Source organism: Eriocheir sinensis, chromosome 2 (assembly GCF_024679095.1).
Source record: "Eriocheir sinensis breed Jianghai 21 chromosome 2, ASM2467909v1, whole genome shotgun sequence".
Taxonomy (NCBI): domain Eukaryota; kingdom Metazoa; phylum Arthropoda; class Malacostraca; order Decapoda; family Varunidae; genus Eriocheir; species Eriocheir sinensis.
Genome location: NC_066510.1, coordinates 31,174,834 through 31,197,241, shown reverse-complemented (window position 1 = coordinate 31,197,241; position 22,408 = coordinate 31,174,834). Strand labels below are relative to the sequence as shown.

Sequence of the window (22,408 nt, the reverse complement as noted above, 5' to 3'; positions counted from 1 at the left end):
TTCTCGACGTATGTCTGTATTGCATTCTCCCATACACCATGCTTGCAGGAAGGGTTATACGTAATGATTTCTATACAAAGTAATATACGTAACAGGAAAATGAAGAATGAGATGTTTGTATAGGGTCGAAAGGGATGATTCTCGACGATGTATGTCTGTATTGCATTCTCCCATACACCATGCTTGCAGGAAGGGTTATACATAATGATTTCTATACAAAGTAATATACGTAACAGGAAAATGAAGAATGAGATGTTTGTATAGGGTCGAAAGGGATGATTCTCGACGATGTATGTCTGTATTGCATTCTTTCATACGCTTCTTGCTTGTAAGAAGGGCTATATGCACTGAAATTTATACACGAGCAATTATACTTATATTTGTAAGTGTATGTACGAAGCGACATACTTTAGGTGCAAGTTACTGGGTTATATTTGTAAGTGTATGTATGAAGCAACATAGTTTGAGCGCAAGTTACTGGGTTATATTTGGAACTGTATGTACGAAGCGACATATTTTAAGCGTAAAATACTGGGTTATATTTGTAAGTATGTACGAAGCGATATATTTCAAGCGTAAGTTACTGGGTTATATTTGTAACTATGTACGAAGCGATATATTTTAAGCGTAAGTTACTGGGTCATATTTGTATGTACGAAGCGACATATTTTAAGCGTAAAATACTGGGTTATATTTGTAAGTGTATGTACGAAGCGACATATTTTAAGCAGAAGTTACTGGGTTATATTTGTAAGTGTATGTATGAAGCGTTATATTTTAAGCAGAAGTTACTGGGTTATATTTGTAAGTGTATGTACGAAGCGACATATTTTAAGCGTAAGTTACTGGGTAGAAGTGGTAGGCGGTCACAGACAAGATCAAGAAAATTAGGTCTTTTCACGCGCAGGTTTTGACGTCATCAGCAGTATGATAGAGAGCAGGCGGAGGATAATAAGGAAAAAGAAAGATATTTCATGGGATACTGAAACGGCTTCAGTTTTTTTTTTTTTCTTTTTTTGTGTGTCACATTTACTCACTCATACTCTCTCACACGCACACTCACACTTTCACACACTCACACACACACACTCGCACTAGGACACACACTCACTCTCATACACTCAACACTTACACTCACACTCACACTCTCACACTCGTGCACTCACTCACTCACTCACTCACTCACTCACACTCACTCACTCACTCACGCACATCTTGGTCACAGAAACCACTCGGCTACAGAGGCGTAGGGGCTGGGGAAGAGAAAATTCACTAAATACGTTTTAGAACACTCCTGACAGCTGATCCAAAGTGGCCCACATTGCCCATATGGGTCCCACATCAGACCCATGCTTATAAACATTTGCCCACATATATCCCAAAAAGGGCCCACTGTCGCCCACAGGCAATCCCCAAATCAACATCGCCACCTTTATTGGCAACCTCCATGAGAAGTAATTACTATTGCAACACTTTCTTATCATCATCCATTTTCAGAGCTCGTCAGATGTTTTCGGGCACTTGCACTCGATGGTATATAGAGATGATGAGGCACACAGAGAGGGAAAATATAAGGATATAACGGCCGGTTACTCCTTTTCGATTCATTTAGTAGACTATACGTCTCGGTAAATTGGTTATGATGAATGTGGCTGATTGAACTGTTGGCTATAAATGTTAGAACCTCAAGTATAGATGAAGAATAGAGGTGGACAACAACAATAAGACAGGGAAATTGAAATGACAACAGTTACTCTATTATTTCTTTTATTATGCGTCATGAAAAGTGAGTATAATGATTAATGGGCCATGAAGTGTAAAGATATGTAGCTTCATGCAGGTGTAGATGAGACATGGAGATTAAATTAAAACGACATAACTGTTACACATATATTCGATGTCTTTATTGCGTGATGTATTTATAAATTACGTTTTGGTATATATAAATAAATTTTAAAAATGAGCGGGAAGTTTGTGAGAGACGGCGAGCAAAGCGGAGAATTAATTAAAGGAGGTGCGTGGATACAAGGCCATTGAGCTTATCAACTACTGTGATCAGCCTTGTTTTGAGACCTCGCAGTTGCAGGAGAGCATAACCATCTATGAGAAAAACTTATGGTCGAGCCTTATAAATGCCCTGATCAATCATCTTTGCCCCATATTAAACATTTCGGAGCTTACACACCCTCATTTGATAAGGCTTTCGTATAGATAGTGTCTGGGTATCCCCATGGGTATAGATTTACGAGTCTATAGTGTTTGTCTGACTAGGCTTCTGCACCATATAGACGTAAAAAGCACTCATGAGAAACTGACTAAAACCTCCTGTGTGGCCTTTGGAGATAGCTGTCGTGAGAGCTTAAAGCGTCTGAGGAGTGATAATATGCCAAGAGCTTTGGACACCACTTCACCCAAGGCCCCAAGGAGTCTAAATTCCTTGCCTTCGCCTCTCGCCTATGCTCATTGAAAGGTAGAGATCGCTGGAGTGAGTGCATGATTGAACAATGGATAGGCGCTGGTACATCACTCACTCCGGAATAAGCAACTGACATGGCAGAGGACTAGACTCCCTTTCCATCTCGAGTGTGGGTTCGGAGTTTGACGTGACGGTAGCGAGGGCGGCGAGCAGGACGTGAGGCTCTTCGTCTGAGGAGAGTGGGAGCTCCTCAGCCTCCTCCTCCTGTGGCTCATCCAGCGCCATTGATAGTAGTAGCTCCTCCTCTCTCGCTAGTTGTGCTTGTACCTCCTCTACCGATGACTGGGAAGGCCCATGTAAAGGTGAACTGGGTCGCTCGGGAAAGATCTGAAAGAAAAAGGAATGAGATATGGTGCGAACGTAATAAGTGGGCCTGAAGATAAAGATATGACGTGAATAAAACTGCTGTTCGTGGAATTATGGATAACATAGATAAGTGGGTATTCACGCGAGCTGGGTTTTAATTGCAGCGGAAGATTAAATTATCAGTGTGGTGGGTTTACAGGGGCACTGATATAGGAATAAAATATACAACAGAGGCTGGCAAAACAGAAGAAATACATGCCTCGCTTGATGATAATATTTTACAAAGCGGCTCAGCGAAAAAAAAAAAAAAAAAAGCTCGTTAAACCCATATATGGCTTTTTATACTCAGGATATTGCCACTATTTATATAGCAATTACTGACTAATTCATATATTTCTAACACTTTAATTAATCTGATTTATTGGGTTTATCTTTCACCTCACGCCTTCATATATATGGTAATTAAGGTTATTAAGGTTATGTCAATATTTCCTTTTTTTCGTAGGTGTTAAGTGAAAATCAAGATAATCAGTCTATCAATCACGAGAGAGAGAGGAAACAAACACGCAACTTCCTCTAGTCTTCATTTCACATTTTGGTTCCCATACAACCTACTTTCTAAGGAAATGGCCAGATAAGCAAGATTTAGAAGGGAATGTAGGGAAAGAACAGACATCTCCCATGGTGTACCACTCTACGCCAAGCACTAAAACTAAGGGTATGAAGACTTGAGTGATAAAAGTGCAGCAAGAAATAGGCTATGTTTAGGAGACTGATCAGGCGATAGTGTGAAAGGAAAGGCAAAAACGGCTAACATATGATATACCTCCTCTTGCAAGGTGGGGAAGGGATGGAAGCGGGGGGGCGTAGAGATAACTGCGATAGGGAGTGATGTAAGTGGGGGCGTTTGAGGAAGGGGAATTCATGTTGTTGCAGCTATAGGAAAAAGATAAAACGGGGACAGTCCGACAGGAAATGCCTTAAGCTGAGGAGCTAAACCATCATAAATTTTGTTGAGGTGATTCATCCGCGGTGCGTGTTTGTGTGAGTGAGCAAGGTGAGTGAGTCAGTGCTGAGAGGTCTTTTTTTGTTTTGTTGTTGTTGTTTTTAACCTTGAGCAGTTTCCTTGACGTCATGCATGGGCGGGCTGTACACGTAGGCGAGAGTGACCAAAAATGTTGCAAGGAAAGTGAAAGTCCACACACACACACACACACACACACACACACACACACACACACACACACACACACCAGGTTGTTCAGGTGCCGTAGGTTAGGAGATGAGGCGTTCCGGGGGAGACCACATGCTCTTCCTCTCGTAGAAGCAGGCCTCTGTTCGCTAAAATGCCGCACTCTGCTGCTCACCACAATGTGATGGCTGGACACCACTCCTTGACCCGGGTCGATAGCCAACGCAAGAGCCACACCTAACCTGCTCACACCTTGCGCTAGGGTCGACACGTTGCAGACCGGGTCGTCCTCCAGAGATACAGTGTATGGGCTATCGAAGGAGGTGTATTTAGGTGGTGGGCTCTGCAGGGCGAAGGTGCAGTCGTAGCATGGAAGGCCTGATTCAAGCTCCTGACATGCCTCACACGCCTTCTCTTTATTCCTCCGAAAGAACAGTTTGTGTGCCATGGGGTTAGCTTTGTCTGTCACACACACACAGGTTGAGAGAATTACACCATGTACTTCGACGTGAGAACTTGTATGTGTCGAACTATTTTTTTATCTCTTCTCCTTTCTATTATCTCTTCTTTCAGATATCAGTGTATGTTTCAAACACTCGTTCAGTCAAACACTTCACACACTGTAAGAACTACGAGGGGACGTTACTGCTCCCTCCCTTTCTGTTCAACTCTTGTCAAAGGAAGACACGTTCTGGCGCGCGTGTCTTGATAACAACCGTACGCAGGTGGGCGTCCAAAGGTTGCCAACGATGAACTGACGCTTACTCCTTCCTTACGAACCTTATAAAGCCCAAAATTTCCCATGACGCAATAGAAGAATTATCTGTATATGGGAAAAAACTGAGTACTGAGAAAACGTTAGATTAGCACATTACACGGACATCAGTGCGTTCCGGTAGGTTACATGTCTAGACCGTAACAGCATGTATAGATAATTTTCAGGGGTAATAATAAATGTGCTAAGATGGTTTATGGTGATGCATTAGCCCAGGCAGTAGAGTAGAGGCGTTTACGTGCTTCCGGTCTGTGTGCTTCACGTGGTGTAACTCTCGTATCAGCATCACCAAGGATTAACTCCATCTAGCACGCGTGTGACGTTCATCTTGACTTGTACAGCGTGATGCAATCGGTGATCATGATGATGGTTATTATTATTATTATTATTATTATTATTATTATTATTATTATTATTATTATTATTGTTGTTGTTGTCATTATTATTGTCGTTGTTGTTTTTACTATTATATGTTTTTACTATTATTATTGTGTATTATTATTATTATGTATTATTATTATGTATTATTATTATTATTATTATTATTATTATTATTATTATTATTATTATTATTATTATTATTATCATCATCATCATCATTATATAATTATTATTGCTGGTAGTAGTAGTAGTAGAATTATTATTATTAGTTTATTATTATTAGTAGTAGTATTAGTATTAGTATTAGTAGTACATAGTAGTAGTAGTGCATAGTAGTAGTAGCCTTCCTCCGTTTGTACTTCCTCCTGCCTACGACTTGAGCTCTTCAAGAGAGGAGTATATATCAAGGCACCTAGATTTCTATTAGCAATTGGACTCTCTTTTTGGCCACTCATTTCTACTCTCTTTATAGGAGCAGTGATCAGCGTTTTTATTTATTTATTTATCTTTACCTTTAATCTGCTTCCTTTGCTGTAAAAAAAAAAAAAATAGGTATTATAGAATCCGTGCACGTATAACCAATACCGGGAAAGCCCCAAGTGGGAATGACACAATGTATTTTTAACAAGCTAATCGAGTGTTTTATTTTTTTTATCAAACGGTTTATCAGTGGATTGAAGTTACCCGACCCCTCCCCCCCTCTCTCTCTCTCTCTCTCTCTCTCTCTCTCTCTCTCTCTCTCTCTCTCTCTCTCTCTCTCTCTCTCTCTCTCTCTCTCTCTCTCTCTCTCTCTCTCTCTCTGTGTGTGTGTGTGTGTGTGTGTGTGTGTGTGATTCATATTTGTACTACCGTAAAAGGTTTGACAAGCCCGCAATGTTTCACAATATCCCACTCTGTAATGCTTATTTACCTATGTGTGTGTGTGTGTGTGTGTGTGTGTGTGTGTGTGTGTGTGTGTGTGTGTGTGTGTGTGTGATTGATTGATTGATAGTTTATTGTTGCAGGTAAACAACAAGGGAGAAGGGAGGAACATGCCATCCCAACCCCCAGGCAGGACAGAGTGTGATTATACAACTATTAATACATGTGTAGATAGCACCATGAAATTAAAAAAGATACAATGGTAGGAAGGAAAGCACAACAAGGGAGGGGGCAGTACCTCCCCCTGGACAATAAGACAATAAAATGTGGGGACGGAGAACATTGCCCAAGCACTAGATGGGAATGAACACAGAGATAGAGTAAATGTGTAATGTAAAAAGTATGACAGAGAGAGAACGAAAATGATGCAAGTGTTTCTGAATGAGATGGGACATGCAGTGGATTTTTCTTGCCCCTAAGTAGTTGAACACCGACTTTCTGTATATTTTGTTTTCCTTCACAGGAGCTGCCGATACAAAGGCCTGGCTGCCGCTGGGGAGAAATCTCAAATTTTCAACCCATCTGTGACATCAAGATCACGATTAAGATCAGGGGGCTGTTGTTGTTGACATGACCTGCTGACTTGTTATGTGGTTTACCAGTCCAGGGCATAACCTCCAGGGGCTAAATTAACGTAAAGTGTAGCTGAGACACAAGACTCCAAGACTACTGAGGTGAGGGGGATATAGAGTTAATAGATCGTCTGAACATAAGCGATTTCTAACATGAAGGTAATGCCTATATTCCATTCCCAGGTTATGATGGATTCCATATACGTATGATTGCAGAATAGACAAGCCAACACAGAAGCAGTTATTGGTTATTATATGTATGTATTGACTGACCTAACGGCCTTCCTTTGCATTTCCTCCTGGCCATGAAGAACTCTATCAAGAGGGGAGTATGTCAAGACACCTCTCCATCTGAAATTGACCATCGATTCTGGCTATTCAGTCTCAGTTTGCTGTTGCAAAGCTGATATCTAGCTTGTCATTTTTTTTTTTGGGGGGGGGCCTTGATTTTGCCTTTGAGCTTTTTCCTTTACTGTCAAGAATAATAATGCAATAATCTACTTGCCACCTTACTCCAGAAATGGGTTAAAAGGACTTATAACCCTCCCAGAAACTTCTTGAAATGTTTATTATATACTCTAACTAAGCAGTCCACCACACAGTTCCTACTGGTATTTTTCTAGATTGTCACCTGTTTCACAGCCACGAACACTTTAGTGTTCTATGAAGGGTTTACAATACAGTGGCGTAATGCTTTGCCGTCGCAAATCACTCATTCTCGAGATATTTTTTTTTTCGTAAACATTTACATCAGTTGCGACCATCATGGTGGTGGTGTGAGAGGGAAGGAAGGGAGGGAGCAGGGACTGCAGGACTGAAAGTGTTCATTTATGTCATGTTCCCAATTTAATACCTTCACTCCGGCGACATCAGCGTCCGACGGCGTCACTGTTAGTCCTCTTTTAAACCTCTTAAGAGGATTAAGAGAAATTTAGAGGAGGATTGAGAGGTTTAGAAGAGGATTAATCCTCTTCTATTTCCTCTTGACCCTTTCCATACTGTGATGCCGACGTCTGCATCACGGATGGAAAGGGTTAAACAATTTTCCCCACAAAACCAATGTGACTGGAACCGACCACCACAGCCCTTCAAGAAAGTTTCTGGCACAATGAATCTCCACAAAAAATAATTAAAATATAAGAATTACACATAACTTGGAATTTATTTAAACTGTAACTCATATTCTGCCCTTCTCCCAGTGCTATTATGTGTCTGATGTGGATTATTGCACGAAACTGGTATCCTCAGACATTGCGTACCCTGAAACTGCTGTCATGCATCTAAGTTTAAGAAACCCTGCTTTAATGTGAATAAAGCTCACACTGGCAGATTATAGGTGCATATGCATGAATGAAAGATGTCTGCCATTGTGGGTTTTATACATAAGATCACATCAATATGATTATTCCAGTCAACCTACATCAATTATAGTCTAGGCCCACAATATTACCTTCTATTCTGTCAAACATCACTTGAATTGTAATCTTAGCTGTAGCCTGTGTTGGTGCGCTGCCTCTTTGTATTTTCTCACATAACACACCTTGCAGGAAAGCCATGACGCGGAAGAGGAAAGCTTGTGAGGCTCTTGATGAACCTTGGGGAAAAGTAGAGGAAGTGGACCATGAACCTCCTGTTGAGACACTACTTCAAGAGGAGGCATGCATCCCCCTCATGCCAGCTAGCCAGGCCCATGATTCCCAAACCATTGAAAGTGCTCCAGGAGCCAGTGAGGACATCCTTCAGCAACCAGAGGAAGGAGCCTTGACTATGGCCTATACGTGTGACCTGGGCAGTGGGGTGGTTGCTAACGAGGGTGATGGGTCAGTCAGCCAGAATAGGAACCTTAATGCAACAAAGAGACTAAGGATCTCAGAAGAAGCCCGGCTCAAGAAGATCATCATCACTTGCGAGTGGAGCACCTGCGCCCTAGAGTTCAACAAAATGGAACGCTTCGTATCCCACATAACTGATCACCTCCTGGCCATTGCTGGTTTGTGCTTAGGTTGTCATTATCTTTTCTACTGAAACCTCCAGTACACTGTATGTATAAAGCTGGTTTTAGATGTCTTATTTATTATTATTATTTTTTTTAATCTTTAAGGCTCACACACAGCAGGGATTAGGATACTTCTACCCAGCTTGTTAAAGTTATTATTACATCCTTTCCTAGTACATTTTTTCCAGCAATGAAAAAATATATAAATGTATTTTGTTAATGAACTTAATGAAGCATCTTAATATTTATATACATTTTTTTATTATAGAAATATCCAACATGTCTACCCTCCCTATTTTTTTTCTTTTTGTATACAGAGCCTGTGTCTAATGAAGGCTACCTGTGCTACTGGAGGGAGTGCGACTTTGCCTGCACCACAAAGGAAGAGATGGATCGTCATGTTTACTTCCATGCTTTTCATGCCAAGATAAAAAGTGTTGGGGCACTCTTGTTGCAGGAAGTAAATGAAAAAGTAAGTTGCGTTCAACAGTATGACATAGAGTAGGAGTGGCCAGGTCCTGTCTGAGTTTGGGTTTATGGCAATTAGGTTTTCTTCTTTGTATATCCCTTCCACTTCTTCAGAGTTTGTGTAGAGAGCTGATTATCATAAAAAAAAAGAAATCTGATGTCTTGTGGCAGTATTCTCTTTGGTGCTGTATAAACTAAACCTAACTGACTGATGGCACTTCATTTTTTCAGTGCATTTTGGATTCTTCTGGACGCAATGTGGTACCTGAGATACCGGAAGTTTTTCAGTGCATGTGGGAAGATTGCACCACAAAGTTTGCCTCGGCTCATGACTTCTATTGCCATACACTAAGTCATGTCCGGAACACAGACACAGAGAATTCAAACAAGAAGGCATTTGTCTGTGCATGGGATGGTAAGACTTTTAAGTTTACTGGAACAAAACACACACATAAAATATATTTATTGAATATGAATGCTAACCCCTGAAAACATGACTAAGAACTACCTCTGAAAAAAAAATCTAATAATAATGGTGTCATAGATACTATTTGAAAAAGCTTTTCTAAAATTATTTCAACCATACGTACAAATTTTCAAGTTTTTGATCTTTGCAGTTACAGTAATCAGCCTGTGTTTTTAAATATTTACTGACTCATTTATTTTTTTCTTTCAGGATGCTCCTCATCGTTTGCAAAGCAGGCTCGTCTAAGAGATCATGTTCGTAGTCACACTCAGGAGAAGTTAGTGGGTTGCCCAAACTGTGGTGGGATTTTTGCTTCCAACACAAAATTCTTTGACCATTGCTTCCGACAGATCCCCCTTGAGTGTAAGTGTCATCATCATCATTTTATTTAATGTCCATTTTCACTCTTTCTGAGTGGTTGGACGCTTGAGTGTAAGTGTAGTTGTTAATATAGTGAACAGAAGTGTGATGTTAACCAATGCTGTGTGTATTAACCCTTTCATTGCTAAAGGCTCGCAGCGAGCGTTAGGCGTATTTGCTCGTGGTGATAAACGCTCGCTGCGAGGTCCAGCCGCACTCAAATCTCCCGCGTATGAGTGTTCCAACACTAATTCTCACAACACAGGATTACCAATTGAGTGGGTTCTTCACTAAATTTGGTGGAAAATCATATCAGCCCAGCGCGGCAAATCTCGGACGAGTAACTGGTGGATGTTCTTGCCTAATATAGCGGCATTTTTGCATAGCTTCACTTATCACCTGACTGATTCTTTGACCAAATAGTTGTAAATATTGCAGTTGGCAATACTCCCTTGCCAGAGTCTGAAGGAGAGATGTCCGCAGTTACCTCAATATGGCTGATCATCCTGCACGCACCGACGTAAGTGTTAACATTCAACACTCCCTGAACGTGCATGTACGTTCGCAAGAGAGGCATACATAACCGACTCCTATAGATCTGGACCTCCTCTTTCCAGTGGTGTTTTTGGTTTTTAGCTGTGATGAATAGTTTTTGAGATACAGAGGTTAAAAGAGACCCCCCATTGGGCTGCCTGACTGCGCCTGAGGGGACAGTCGCATCCGCACCGCACGCAAGGAAAGGGTTAAGAGAGTCAAAGCAAAAGGAGAAAATAACTCATTTGAATTTATTCCTATAGCTATCTAGAAGTTAATGTACCTAATAAGATTGGAGTGGGAAAGGGGTACATATATGTAAGATAGACAGCTGAGCATGTAAGCCCAGTGTGAGGTAAAAGATTATTTAATTCATATGGTTATGGACAAATTACTGATTCACCTTACTTAAAACTCATGATGCAGTAGCCTCTTTTTTTATCAATATTTTTGTTCACAATTGTATTTGATGAGCTAATAAGAGTATTTATAATGGTTTTCCCTTTTATAAAACAGATAAATATGTATTGAAAAGAGTAAGCTCCACATAATTGTAATTGTGTACCATGCTACCTCCTTTATTTGCAAGGAATATTAACTAAAATGATTGTCACCACTGCAGCTCAGAAGTACCAGTGTTCCCATTGCTCGCGAAGGTATGCTAATGAGAGATTGCTTCGAGACCATGTACGACACCACATCAATCACTACAAGTGCCCAGAGTGTGACATGACCGTACCCAATAAGTCCACACTAGTGGCCCACATGCGATACCGCCACAGGAAAGACAAGCCACACAAGTGTTTGCAGTGTGGGAAAGGGTAAGAAATGCACCATTTAGAGTATTTGTTCAGCACTTTGTGTTCATCATTCCAAGTGATACTTGTATCAAGAAAAAGCAACTCTAGAAAGTTGAACCGAAGTTCAGTAATTAGTGCAATACTCACTTGCATTTTTTTTTTTTTTGCTAAATTGCATTTATTTATAAGTTGGTAAGGTAACCAAAGCTCATGTCTCACAAAAAGATGCTCACTTTCCACTTGCACACAATCTGACCCTCAGTTATTGTTCACCATGTTTGCATACACTTTTAAATAGTCTCCATTTCTGTGGCACCATATGAGCATTGCTAATGCGGTGCCATGAGCATATACCCCTGATTCCCATTTCTCATAGCACTTAACTGTGTTCATGATTACCTCTGCTAATGACATTTTGCCTCCCCAGGTTCACACTCCTCTCAGATGTCACTCGTCACCTCTCAGTTCACTCTGCTGAACCAGCTTACAGCTGCCTCTTCCAAAATTGTACTTACAAATCCCGCTCAGTGACGGCTTTAAATAAACACATTAGACTGGTAAGGAATATTCATATTAATATTCAAAGTGGATCTTTGATACTGCTTGCATTTAAATCCTTTATGTATATTACATATTTGTTAAGCTGTGAATGTGGTGGTATCTTGCTATAAAAGAATTAGTGGTGGGGGATCCTCTTACTGTAATGTAGTGGTAATTGGTAACAGTGTAAGAAGTGGAGGGGTGGGTGAACAGATGTCACAGTTGAGGAGACTTTAATAGTATGGATGATGTATGTAACATAAAATTTGAATAAAATGTAGGTGTACTAATGACTCCTTTTGTTTCTCAGGTCCACAATGGGCTTGACAAGCATCACTATGCCTGTCATGTGTGTGACTTCAGGTTCACCCTTGGAGACTCCCTCACCAAACACCTTATCAAGACCCACAGCTTTGCGTGGCCAGTGGGACACACCCGGTTCAGGTAAGATGAACACAGGAGCTCCAAGAGTGAGGGCGGTGGTGGTGTGCCTAAGGAATAGGGATGGAGTGAATACAAGAGTAGTGTATTCAAATACAAATAGGAATACTTCAAATTCCAATGAATATGAATTTGAATACAGTGAAATGATTTTAATTTGAATACAAATACTTCTTAAATGTATTCATGAATACATTCATGAATACTTTTCATTAAAAAATACCTTCTTGATGTAGCTGGGTATAGCACTGTTCTAAAGTTATGCAACAGTAAAATGAGCTCATGAACCTGTACTATACACGACGATTACACGTTCGCACAGGAGGCTACAGATTTTAGGAACGACGTCTGTTATTTCAGACATTAAATTTTAAGTATTCATCAGATTATTTGCATAATTTGAATACTTTTCCCTTGTATCTGAATAAAAATGACTCCTTTTATTTCTATCAATGATTATTCAAATACGAATACAAATACACTCAAATACAGTATTGAAATTTATTCGAATAGGAATACTGAATACGAATGCTCCATCCCTGCTGAGGAAGTGACTGAATGCATCTGTCAGGGTAGTTAGGAGCACTACCTACTTTCAGGATGTTGAACCAAGTAAATTTATTACTTTTTCTTGTTTTTATACTAGCTTCAATCCTGATTGAAATTTGAGTGTGGGCATAAGATAGGCCTTCAGAAAAAATTATAGCACATGAGGGAAAGAAAAATTCTTCAAGTGTGATAATGCATTTTGTAACATGAAAGACAGATACAATTCTGTAAAGCTAATGGCATACTAGAATACTGTGTTATATTATGAAGATATTAACAAATACAAAGTATTTAAGATTTGTACCAATAATACTAATGTTTATGGCTAGATACAAACAAGATGAGGATGGATTTTACCGGCTACAGACAGTGCGTTATGAGAGTATAGAGCTAAACCAGGAGACAGTCAATGAGGGGGAGGAGGACGAAGAAACAGTGGACTCACCCGAGGCCTCCACATACCCTTCCTCCCCTGCCTCTCTAAGCACTCAAAGCAGTCAGCTCACACCCATGGAACCAACAATGCAACATAATGTAAGTAGTGTAAACAGTTGCGCCTTGCTCATTTGAGAGCCAGTAGAAGTGATTGTCCCTTTGTCTAGTGTTTTTATTTTTTTATTTTTTTATTTTTTTTATATACAGCACAGAGCAACTCAAGGACAACAAAAAGATGTAAAAAAAAAAAAAAAAAAAAAAAAAAACCCTGCTAACTCTTGCTCTCATATAGCAATAAGTATAGAGTGGCCAAAAGAGAGGTCAATTTCAGATGGAATGTTTCTAGATTTTTTTCTTTTTTTTTTATCTCTCTGCGTATATATTTTCTTTATCCAAGTTTCAAATTTCCCTTTCCTAAATTCATGTAGTCCACCCCTTATTGAGTTACAACTGTAATGATGGTTACATTATTAATTTTATGAAAGTATTATTGAAATTTATTGTTTTCTCTGGCATTTAGGGAAGGTGAGGCACAAAAGGGTGAATTAGATGAATTTTAAAGCTGTGTTTTGTGAGTATAGGGCTCTCAATTTCCTAACCCATGTGAGTGAACTACCAAGATATCACTGGCAGGCTTTCTTTTAGATTGAAATGAAAAATTAACAAAGGCTGTTGTTTCCAGGAGGAAGGTGACAATCAGGACCCACAGCAACTCCTTTGCCAGAAGGAGACAGAAAGCAGAGTCACTGAATATCAAGAAATTATCATGCCCTCACAGTTTTAGTCCCTGATGTATAAACATTCAGTTTTAATTTTGCAAGTTTTGTAGTCAGTATGCAAAGAAACCAATTCCCTGGTAAGTTTACAATATTACCTTAATGTCTACTTATTTTTGTAGATCATGAAAATGTGTCCGGTAGTCATAGATAATCTCTTCCCCCTGCCTTTGTGGTGCAGTTGTCCCACTCAACCCAGAGGAAACAGAACCAGATTTGTAGACAGAATTACTGTAATGCTTTTGTTTATATGTACGTGATATCTACTTTCTAAATATTTCTGTCATTGTCATTTGATTTGACTTAAAAGTTTATATATATATATATATATATATATATATATATATATATATATATATATATATATATATATATATATATATATATATATATATATATATATATATATATATATATAATGCTTTCGTTTTGATATTTGAAATATGTAGATATGAATTACTTACCATGAAGAGATCTTACTTTATATAAATATGTACTTCAATAATATTAATTTGTGTCAGTGTTATAATACTTTTAATTTGTGTACATATTTATGTATCAATTTTATCTGTGTTATATTTCCTTGACAAAAGCTTACATGTAAATCAAGACTGCAGAGTCAAAGTAACTACAAAACCATGCTAGTGGTCCGCTGTGTACAGTGTGATTTATGTTGGAATTTTACTTTTACCCTCGTGATGTCAGGTACTTATTATTTCCTATACTGTAGGAACTTGATTTTGGTGATACTGTATTTAGTTTGGCAATAGGTATCAAAGGCGCCAGTTTTAATTTTAGCAAACTTTCCATGTGATAATTCATTGTTCCTAAAAATTTGTCCCACCACTCTCAAAGATACCTAAATCTATCAAATCAGCAATTTTACAATTTTATTGAAATGAATTTTTTTATCATTCTGTGTTAATTAATTGGAATCTTTTAACTGACTGAATTTTAATATAAAGAACACATGAATTAGATTATCAAAGTTGTATTCTGCACATTAGAAACCTCTCCTCGGTGTAGTACAGTCAAACCTCGGTGTACGAGTGCCCTTGTTAATAAGTGTTTTGATTTACGAGCAAAAAAAAAATCACAAAACAAGCCTTGGTTTACAAGCAGACTTGGTATACGAACATCCTGTTTGTATTTTTATTTTTTTATTTTTTTCCCCCCCACCACCTCACGGAGGCCGTTGGGGTCAAACGCGTACGTCCCTCTGAGGAGGAACCACAGACCCCTGCCGGGTGACTGCTCATGAAGGGGAGGAGAGGATGCTGATAGACAGACTATCAGGTGATGTCAGCCTAGCTGACCAAGTCGGTCTTTCGATGAGGACTGGCGTGTTTTTTTGTACAAGTCAAAGCCGTGAACGTGGGTTCCCTTTGTTCGCCGCAAGACGAGAGTGCTCAAAGAGGAGAACAATGGAAATAATCTCAGTTTGAGTTGCCACCTTGAGCTAAAAAAATAAGGAATGCAACATCCGATTCTCCAATACAGAACAAATTCATATTTTAAGGAACAGGTGGCAACCCTAAAATTTCTGTAGCCTGCCATGAGTGACAGTTTCTGCTGGGCAAGACAGGAGGAATGGGGAAGGGATGTTACGATGCGTATTTTTACACATATTTCAGTACAACCCTTGACAAACATAATTTTATGGAATGGTTTTGTGGTTCACCTAAAAATGTGCTCAGTACAGTTTTAAAATACTGAATTTTATCTGCTTAACCATTCAGACAGCCAAATATGGAACAAATGGCATTCTGTATTTTAAGGAAAGGGTGGCATGTTGGCAACTCTAGTCACAGTCCAAGTTGTAAACTCAGAGATAATGTCCGTGCACCCGTGTCCGATTGCATTTGTGCTTTGGTGTGCGATCTTAAGTGTTTTCAGCACTACATTGTGCATTCTTTGTGCTTCAACAATGTCCCCAAGAAAGATGGTTAAAAGGGATGGTGCTGCAAAGAAGAAAACAGGAGCGGTGGATACTATGCTCGCAACTGGATTGGGGTGCGAGCCTCAGCAGCTTGTATGCCCTCCGGGATGTGACTGTGCCTCTCGTTCACCCTCCATCTTGGACAATATGTCGGTTTAGCTTCACGTTGGTAGTCGAACATAGTTCCAGTGCCTCGAGAATAGGGAAACTGCAAAGCCTACACCTCGGACGGAATTTGCAGTTACAGGAGTCTCTGTAACAACTGTAACACATTGATTTATGTTTTATATTATTTATTATTGCTATTAGTTAGTAAAATTACTTTAATTCTGGATGAAATAACATGTGAAAAGATTTTTAAATATTTTTTTTGATATGGGATGCATTAATGGGAATTACATTAATTTCAATGGGGAAAAAATTTGTTTTGGCTTATGAGTGTTTTGATGTGCGAGCAAGATTCCGGAATGAATTAAACTCGTAAACCGAGGTATGACTGTAGTTTATAAATATGCCTAGCCTCCTGATGTTAGCTTAATCAATTATTTTCTCACGTAGATGATTACAATGCTTTACTGTAAGGTCTTCCAAAGTATATACTAAAGATAGAAAGTGTTATTGAGTTTATTTTACTATATTCAATGCCTATTTCTCAGTTTTTTGTTTGACTGACTTGCCTGACTGTCACACTTAGCAGCTCGATGTTACATGATAAATTTGATTAGTGATAAATGGAGCATATTCATACAGACTGATAATGTGCCCCTTCAGGAGTCTTGGGGCAAATTGAAAATCATGTTAAACTGACATTTTATTGCACCACTCAGAAATCTGTAAGCTGCAGCAAGCTGTACACGGCCTCCTGAGTCTGCTCCACTGTGGGGACCTTGAATGGACTCTTGATGGGGGTCCAGGCAGCTGAAGTGGAACCCTCCACCACGGGGCCCTGAGGTTGCTCTGTTATCTCCACCATTGGCTCATCAGTTTGGCTGGACTGAAGGAGTTCCTGCTGCTGCTGCTGCTCTTGATGACGCTTTACCTGTTGTGGGTAATTAATGCATAGAATGAAAAAGATGCTGTTAAAAATGGAAATATTACATTATTGCACTATAACACATTGATGTCACCAATCACTATACAGAATTTCTATACAATTGCATATCATACATTTGTCACCTAAAGAATACTTTTTTACATATAACTATTAATTATGAAGTTAGTTCCAAACTTCCAATAACTAAAGCATTAAACATTAAAAATAGCTTTAAAATGAAGATGTGATTTTAACTGCAGCACTTGATTACTGAGGCATGTTTCCTCCTCCTAGAATGGAAGAGGTACTTAAATGTAAACAAACCCTCTATGTAATACAATTATATATCAAGGCTGCTTCTGAGGATGTCACTTCACTTTACCTGTTCAGCATGGTCTGTGCGTATGTGCTCCAACACCTGCATCTTTTTGCCATAGATCTGTCCACACTCTTCGCACTGAAACACTGGCCGGGTGCCGGTGTGGATCTTCATGTGGTTTGCAAGGCGGCGTAGCGCATTGAACTTCCGACCGCAGATGTTACACTTGTTATCAGTCTTGACTGCTTTCTTTTCACCATGAGAATACTTGATGTGGTTTTGTAGGGTGTCACACGTCTTGAATCTTCTCTTGCATTTGTGACATTCATACTTTTCATTAGCTCTCAAGTAACGTAAGTATGGACCCTTACTTTTCTTTTTCTTTGGAGGTTCATTCCCTTCCTCAACTTTAATAGGGTCAGGTTCCTTGCCCTGATTATGTTTTGCATCTATATGGAACTTCAGTCTAAAGGATGAGAAAAAGACTTTGTAGCATTGTTGGCAAATTGCTATGTTTGCTGCCTCTCTTACCTCTTCTGTGTGCTCCAGAAGATGACTTCGAAATTCATTGGCTGTGGTGAATGAGGTCCCACATGACTTACATAGGAATGGTTCACCTTCATGATTCTGATTTACTCGATGAAGAAGAAGATGATCACAGGTGTAGAAATGGAGACCACAAGTCCTACACACAAACTTTAGATCTCTGACTGACTTGATTTTATGTGTGAGCCGAACATGTTTTTTGTATGCATCCATATTTGTTAGTTTGTGTTGACAGACAGGACACTCAAATGGGAGGTGACTGCGATGTTTGTTCATGTGATCAAAGAGCTGATCTTTAGTTGTAAAGCTCAAATGGCAGATGGCACATACTGGCGAACGCTGGGTGTGCATTTGTTTCTTATGAGTTTCCAGGGCATCTTTACTAGATAATTGTACTTTGCACTCTCCACACTTCTCTTTAAGGTTGCCAATGTGTCCCTTCATATGGGAAAACAGGGAAAGCATTGAAGGAGCCCGGAAACCACACACATTGCACTTCTTGATAAGGGATCGTGGATGGACTCCTGGCTGGGGATGCCGGAGATCGATCATCGACAAAAATTCTTCTTCAGTCACTCCTACACTTGGCTTTGAGTCCTCATCCTCTTCTTTGTCTTGAGCAATCTGTTTAGGGGCTTCCTTTCTTTTAATTCTGGGTAGGGTCAATCTACTCGAATGACTCTCATCAGGGTAGACAGCTGGGCTGGATGTGGCAGTACTGGATATCACCTCAGCCACATTCTGGGAAAACAGGTGCCTGACTTGACTGCTGCTGCAAGATGAACCACCTGATGCAAGTGGTTGTCTTGTCAGGTGTTGGTTGTATTTACTCTGTAACACCTGAAGAACATAAAAGTAACGTAAATGAAAATCACATCCTTCAAAAAATTTACAATGTTACAGATGGTAATGTGTATGCTGTGTAGCAGTCAAACAGGTGTTCATAAATAAATGCAAGCAAGGACTAATTTTGCTAGTAGGCCCTGGGGGAATACAAGGTCCAGTTCATTATTCTTTTCATAATTTTTGGATTTAATTATGTAAACTATATATAATTCTGCATCATTGATATCAAAATGAAGGAAATCATATAGCTAGTTGCTGAGTAATAGGCAGATAAATATGCAGAATATTAATCAAGTTTTGCTAGAAATGTAACTTTGGTGCTAATGTCATTCCTTCATCCAATATCTTACACACCGTTATGAACTTAAATTAGTAATTTCAAATATATTTATTTATATAAAAGAGAAAGCTGCTTATCAGTGAGTGATACTTGAATGAAAATCATGTGACATTTTACCTTTGCGTGGGAACTGGTGCTCTCAAGTGTGGGCTTGTTCCTGGGGTAAGTTTTGATGAGCTGGCTGAGTTTTTTACCCATGATACCACAAGCCGTGCAGAGTGCATACACCCCCATCACTGTCCTTGAGCCACGGGTGAAAGTTGCAGCAGGCGGACTGCCCTGGATGGTGACTATGCCTCGACACTTTCGAGAGAAGAGGCTCTCAAAGGGTGTGGATACAAAGTGACCTTTGCTTTTGAAGTACTGCCTCACATGCTCATTGTTTTCTATGTCTGGCTGATATGGGGAAGGTTTTAGGCCCAGACATAGCTTGTGATCGCTTGACAGACAGCGATAAAGATGAGTTATGTCACTCAGCGTGTTCAGTTCACCTGAGCGTATCATGCGCCCAAAGCCTCGCAGGTAGAAGGTCACAGGACTGGGATTGCTCCTGTACACAGCTTTAATTGAGATGTCTGTCATGACCTCTCCATCCACGTGAAAGAAATCAGACATTCGCTTCACTTCCAGCCAGCTTTCATTGTTGAACTGTGTTATGAGGCCTTGAACTTGCTCACATTCAGATGCATATTCAGTGAGATATTTCCAAATTTCATCTGATGAAAGTTTGACATTCACATCAACAGAGGCTGACTGGAGATGAAAAGCTATCACATCATTACTTACTTCAGTACAGCTCTCTAGCTCTTTGAGATTTGGAAAAGAAGCACTATATGTTGGACTTGTCTGAACAATTATTCCAGTCTCATAGCCAAAAGAGCTCAGCCCTTCATCTTCAGACTGGCTTTGTTGTGTGTCTTCTTCGATTTCCACAAGCACCATCTCATCCTTCATCTCAGCTGTTATGCTTTGTTGCAGTTCTGAGCAATCCTGCAAGAGCTTTGTTTTTATGTTAATTTGTCCCCTCACTGCTCTGGGTCTCCCTATCTGTGGTTTGAGGGAGGAGCTATTATCTGTAGCTTCCATTTTAGCAAGTCTTTGATCACCATCATCACGAGGATATAAACGTACAATAGTAACAGGAGTCCTGCCACTCCCGTCATTCCTGTAGGTCTTCTCCCTTTGAACTGCAAGAGACTTTGTTGTCCCAGAAAGTTTCCTATATTGATCAATAACCTTTTTACTTATATTGATGCTATCTCCATCAGTAAATGTAATGAATACCTGATCCTTCTTATCCACTGCATTACTACCATTCATTTTCTTTCCAACGTTATCAAGTGGAGGATCACAGGGAGGTATGAGTCCTGGAATCTTGGCCATGGACTGCAACAGATCATCACCTTTCAAGTCATTTCCAAGAGAATCCTTTGAGACAAACTTGACCTGCATCAGCTTTGTCTTGAGGATTTCCTGTTGTTGGCCATTGCAATTTACTGTGGCACGTTCCACCACAGCCCTTAGGGGGCCATAGTATTGCCTCTTTTGTCGGTACTCTGCAATAACAGACTTCTTCAATTTCACCTGATTCTCTCCATGGCCAATCAGAATAGTTTCATCTTCCTTTTGAGGCACTTTTGAGTTTTCTTCAAACTGTAGCACAATGTCCTCTTGGGAATCTGGAGCTTTGTACACCACTAATTTCTTGCCTTGGGTTGGTGAGCATGAGGTACAGAGAGACAAGAATAAATCAAGAACATAAAAGTTACTTTCAAAATCTTATACATAAGAAAGCTATATTCATCTATTATATTCTTACCTCCCCTTATTTCTTTTTTGAGATTCTTTTATGGGAATCTTTTTGTTCTGATATTTAGCTGATATATTTGTACCATATTCCTCTTCTACTCTGCATTCCCTACTAATCTGTTTTCTTCCCAATCTCTCTCTTGCCTCCTATTACATATTTCTATGTATTATTTATATCCTCAACTGCCTCTTTATCTCAACTGTCCATCTTGTAATCCCTTTCTTTCCTCCTCGATCCACCTTATATTTAGTTAATTCTTAAAATGCCATAACCACTGACCTCTTGAATCTCAAACATCTCTTTGAAATAGAAGAAAAAATCTACAGTATTCTGTGGCCAGCCCGGTAGGGTAGACTCAAGGAGTGTGAATCATGATAATTTCAATTGTTACCAAAGGACACACACAAGAGAGAACACACACCTGTATCGGTGGTATGGCTGCCCCCCAAGTGGCTGATGGTCACCTCCAGAACAGGAAGCCCTGACAGGTTCAGCGCTCCACCACAGGACAGCACTTCAGCTTGCAGACCAGTCTCATTGTCTCTCTCTGTAACATGCATGTCTTAATTTATTTTGCAATAGTTTCATAGCATTTTCAAATTTATTTGGTGCTTGTGGACTGAATACTTGCCAAGATCCACTACATATCGCTCATACTAACACTTGTATAAACTGTATCACCGTCTAGCTGCAGTGTCTACAGTTCCTCTAAGCCTCTGTCTGGCCATGGTAAGTTGTATTGTGGGCAGTACTTTTTTAACGGAAAAGGAAACAGCTCAAGGGCAATAAACAATGAGGAAGTAGACGGGAGTGGTCGGAAAAGAGGTGTCTTGACATTTCGTAAGGAGGAAAAGGATCAACACAACAGAAGACACACCAGCACTTCATACAATCATCTTTACTTACAGCACAACTTTAACACATGCAGCTCATTATTTAGCCACCCACCAATGCCTTCCAGCTTCACGTTGATCTCTCCAGACATGTTTCACCCGGAAGATTTGAGATAGTTTTCGACCTGATTAACTTCATGTGCACTATGACGGATAATAATGATAGGCTGTCCAGGAGAGAGGGCTTTCGTCTTCTTGTTGCTGTGGGTGTCTGTTTACATCCATCTCGGCCCTTGGGAGAGCTCGGCACACACACACACACACACACACACACACACACATGCTTCTTTTATTCTTTACACCAAATAATGCAGTTCAACAACACAGCAAATAGCCCAACTCCACAAAGAACCGATATTTATCTTCGACACTATTTCCTTTATTCTCAGAAAAAGCCCCACAAAGAACCGATTTTTGTCTTCTAATTTATTCCCTTTATTCCTCTGCTCCTGTATGTCAAAAGAGATGAGTCTGTCTACTATTTGGGTATTTTTAGTTCTGTCTTGTGGAGCTAACAACAATATAGCGATTTAAAAGTCTCGGCATACATTCCATAGCAACGATCAATTTCCCTTCAAATGTGTCTATCAAGTAGGCTTCTATGTGGCGTCCTATAATATTAGACTGACATAACTATCGACTTGCCAACCTTGATCGGTGACAGTCTGACCGTCACTTGGGTTTGAAATTTGCC

The 22,408-nt window shown here is 39.8% G+C and overlaps 2 protein-coding genes and 1 long non-coding RNA gene across 6 annotated transcripts; 1 reads left to right on the top strand and 2 right to left on the bottom strand.

Moving 5' to 3' along the window:
* Positions 1-1,878: 1,878 nt before the first annotated feature.
* On the bottom strand, positions 1,879-5,110 carry LOC127002755 (uncharacterized). The gene is made up of 2 exons (XR_007756506.1): positions 4,036-5,110; positions 1,879-2,803 (listed from the first exon to the last, which is right to left on the bottom strand). It is a non-coding gene; the product is annotated as an uncharacterized LOC127002755 (long non-coding RNA).
* LOC127002741 (histone H4 transcription factor-like) lies at positions 3,411-17,316 on the top strand. Of its 3 annotated transcripts, XR_007756498.1 has the most exons (12): positions 3,414-3,839; positions 6,515-6,725; positions 8,171-8,613; positions 8,937-9,091; positions 9,319-9,502; positions 9,764-9,916; positions 11,070-11,268; positions 11,675-11,804; positions 12,098-12,231; positions 13,107-13,311; positions 13,895-14,068; positions 16,755-17,316. XR_007756498.1 is itself a non-coding variant. In XM_050868858.1 (11 exons), exons 3-11 carry the CDS (start codon positions 8,178-8,180, stop codon positions 13,994-13,996), a joined length of 1,698 nt encoding a protein of 565 aa, XP_050724815.1. In that variant the 5' UTR covers positions 3,413-3,839; positions 6,515-6,725; positions 8,171-8,177; the 3' UTR covers positions 13,997-16,545. The 3 variants fall into 3 exon arrangements, 2 of the variants coding, with proteins under 2 accessions (XP_050724823.1, XP_050724815.1); XM_050868858.1 differs by lacking the exon at positions 16,755-17,316 and having other exon boundaries at positions 3,413-3,839; positions 13,895-16,545; XM_050868866.1 differs by lacking the exons at positions 13,107-13,311; positions 13,895-14,068; positions 16,755-17,316 and having other exon boundaries at positions 3,411-3,839; positions 12,098-12,235.
* On the bottom strand, positions 16,726-22,356 carry LOC127002734 (uncharacterized). 2 transcript variants are annotated; one of them, XM_050868841.1, is made up of 5 exons: positions 21,770-22,356; positions 21,243-21,368; positions 19,129-20,720; positions 17,343-18,566; positions 16,726-16,966 (listed from the first exon to the last, which is right to left on the bottom strand). In XM_050868841.1, exons 1-5 carry the CDS (start codon positions 21,804-21,806, stop codon positions 16,751-16,753), a joined length of 3,195 nt encoding a protein of 1,064 aa, XP_050724798.1. In that variant the 5' UTR covers positions 21,807-22,356; the 3' UTR covers positions 16,726-16,750. The 2 variants fall into 2 exon arrangements, with proteins under 2 accessions (XP_050724798.1, XP_050724788.1); XM_050868831.1 differs by having other exon boundaries at positions 17,343-18,665; positions 21,770-22,353.
* Between the last annotated feature and the right edge of the window lie 52 nt (positions 22,357-22,408).

Bases quoted from the DNA above. Each gene is read 5' to 3' on its own strand.
- LOC127002741 (XM_050868858.1), top strand. From the start codon at position 8,178: ATGACGCGGAAGAGGAAAGCTTGTGAGGCTCTTGATGAACCTTGGGGA. The intron at 8,614-8,936 runs GTTTGTGCTTAG...TTTTGTATACAG, and splicing joins TCACCTCCTGGCCATTGCTG to AGCCTGTGTCTAATGAAGGC. The intron at 9,503-9,763 runs GTAAGACTTTTA...TTTTTCTTTCAG, and splicing joins ATTTGTCTGTGCATGGGATG to GATGCTCCTCATCGTTTGCA.
- LOC127002734 (XM_050868831.1), bottom strand. From the start codon at position 21,806: ATGTCTGGAGAGATCAACGTGAAGCTGGAAGGCATTG. The intron at 20,721-21,242 runs GTGTGTGTTCTC...CACCAACCCAAG, and splicing joins CAGCCATACCACCGATACAG to GCAAGAAATTAGTGGTGTAC. The intron at 18,666-19,128 runs GTAAAATGTCAC...TATGTTCTTCAG, and splicing joins GCACCAGTTCCCACGCAAAG to GTGTTACAGAGTAAATACAA.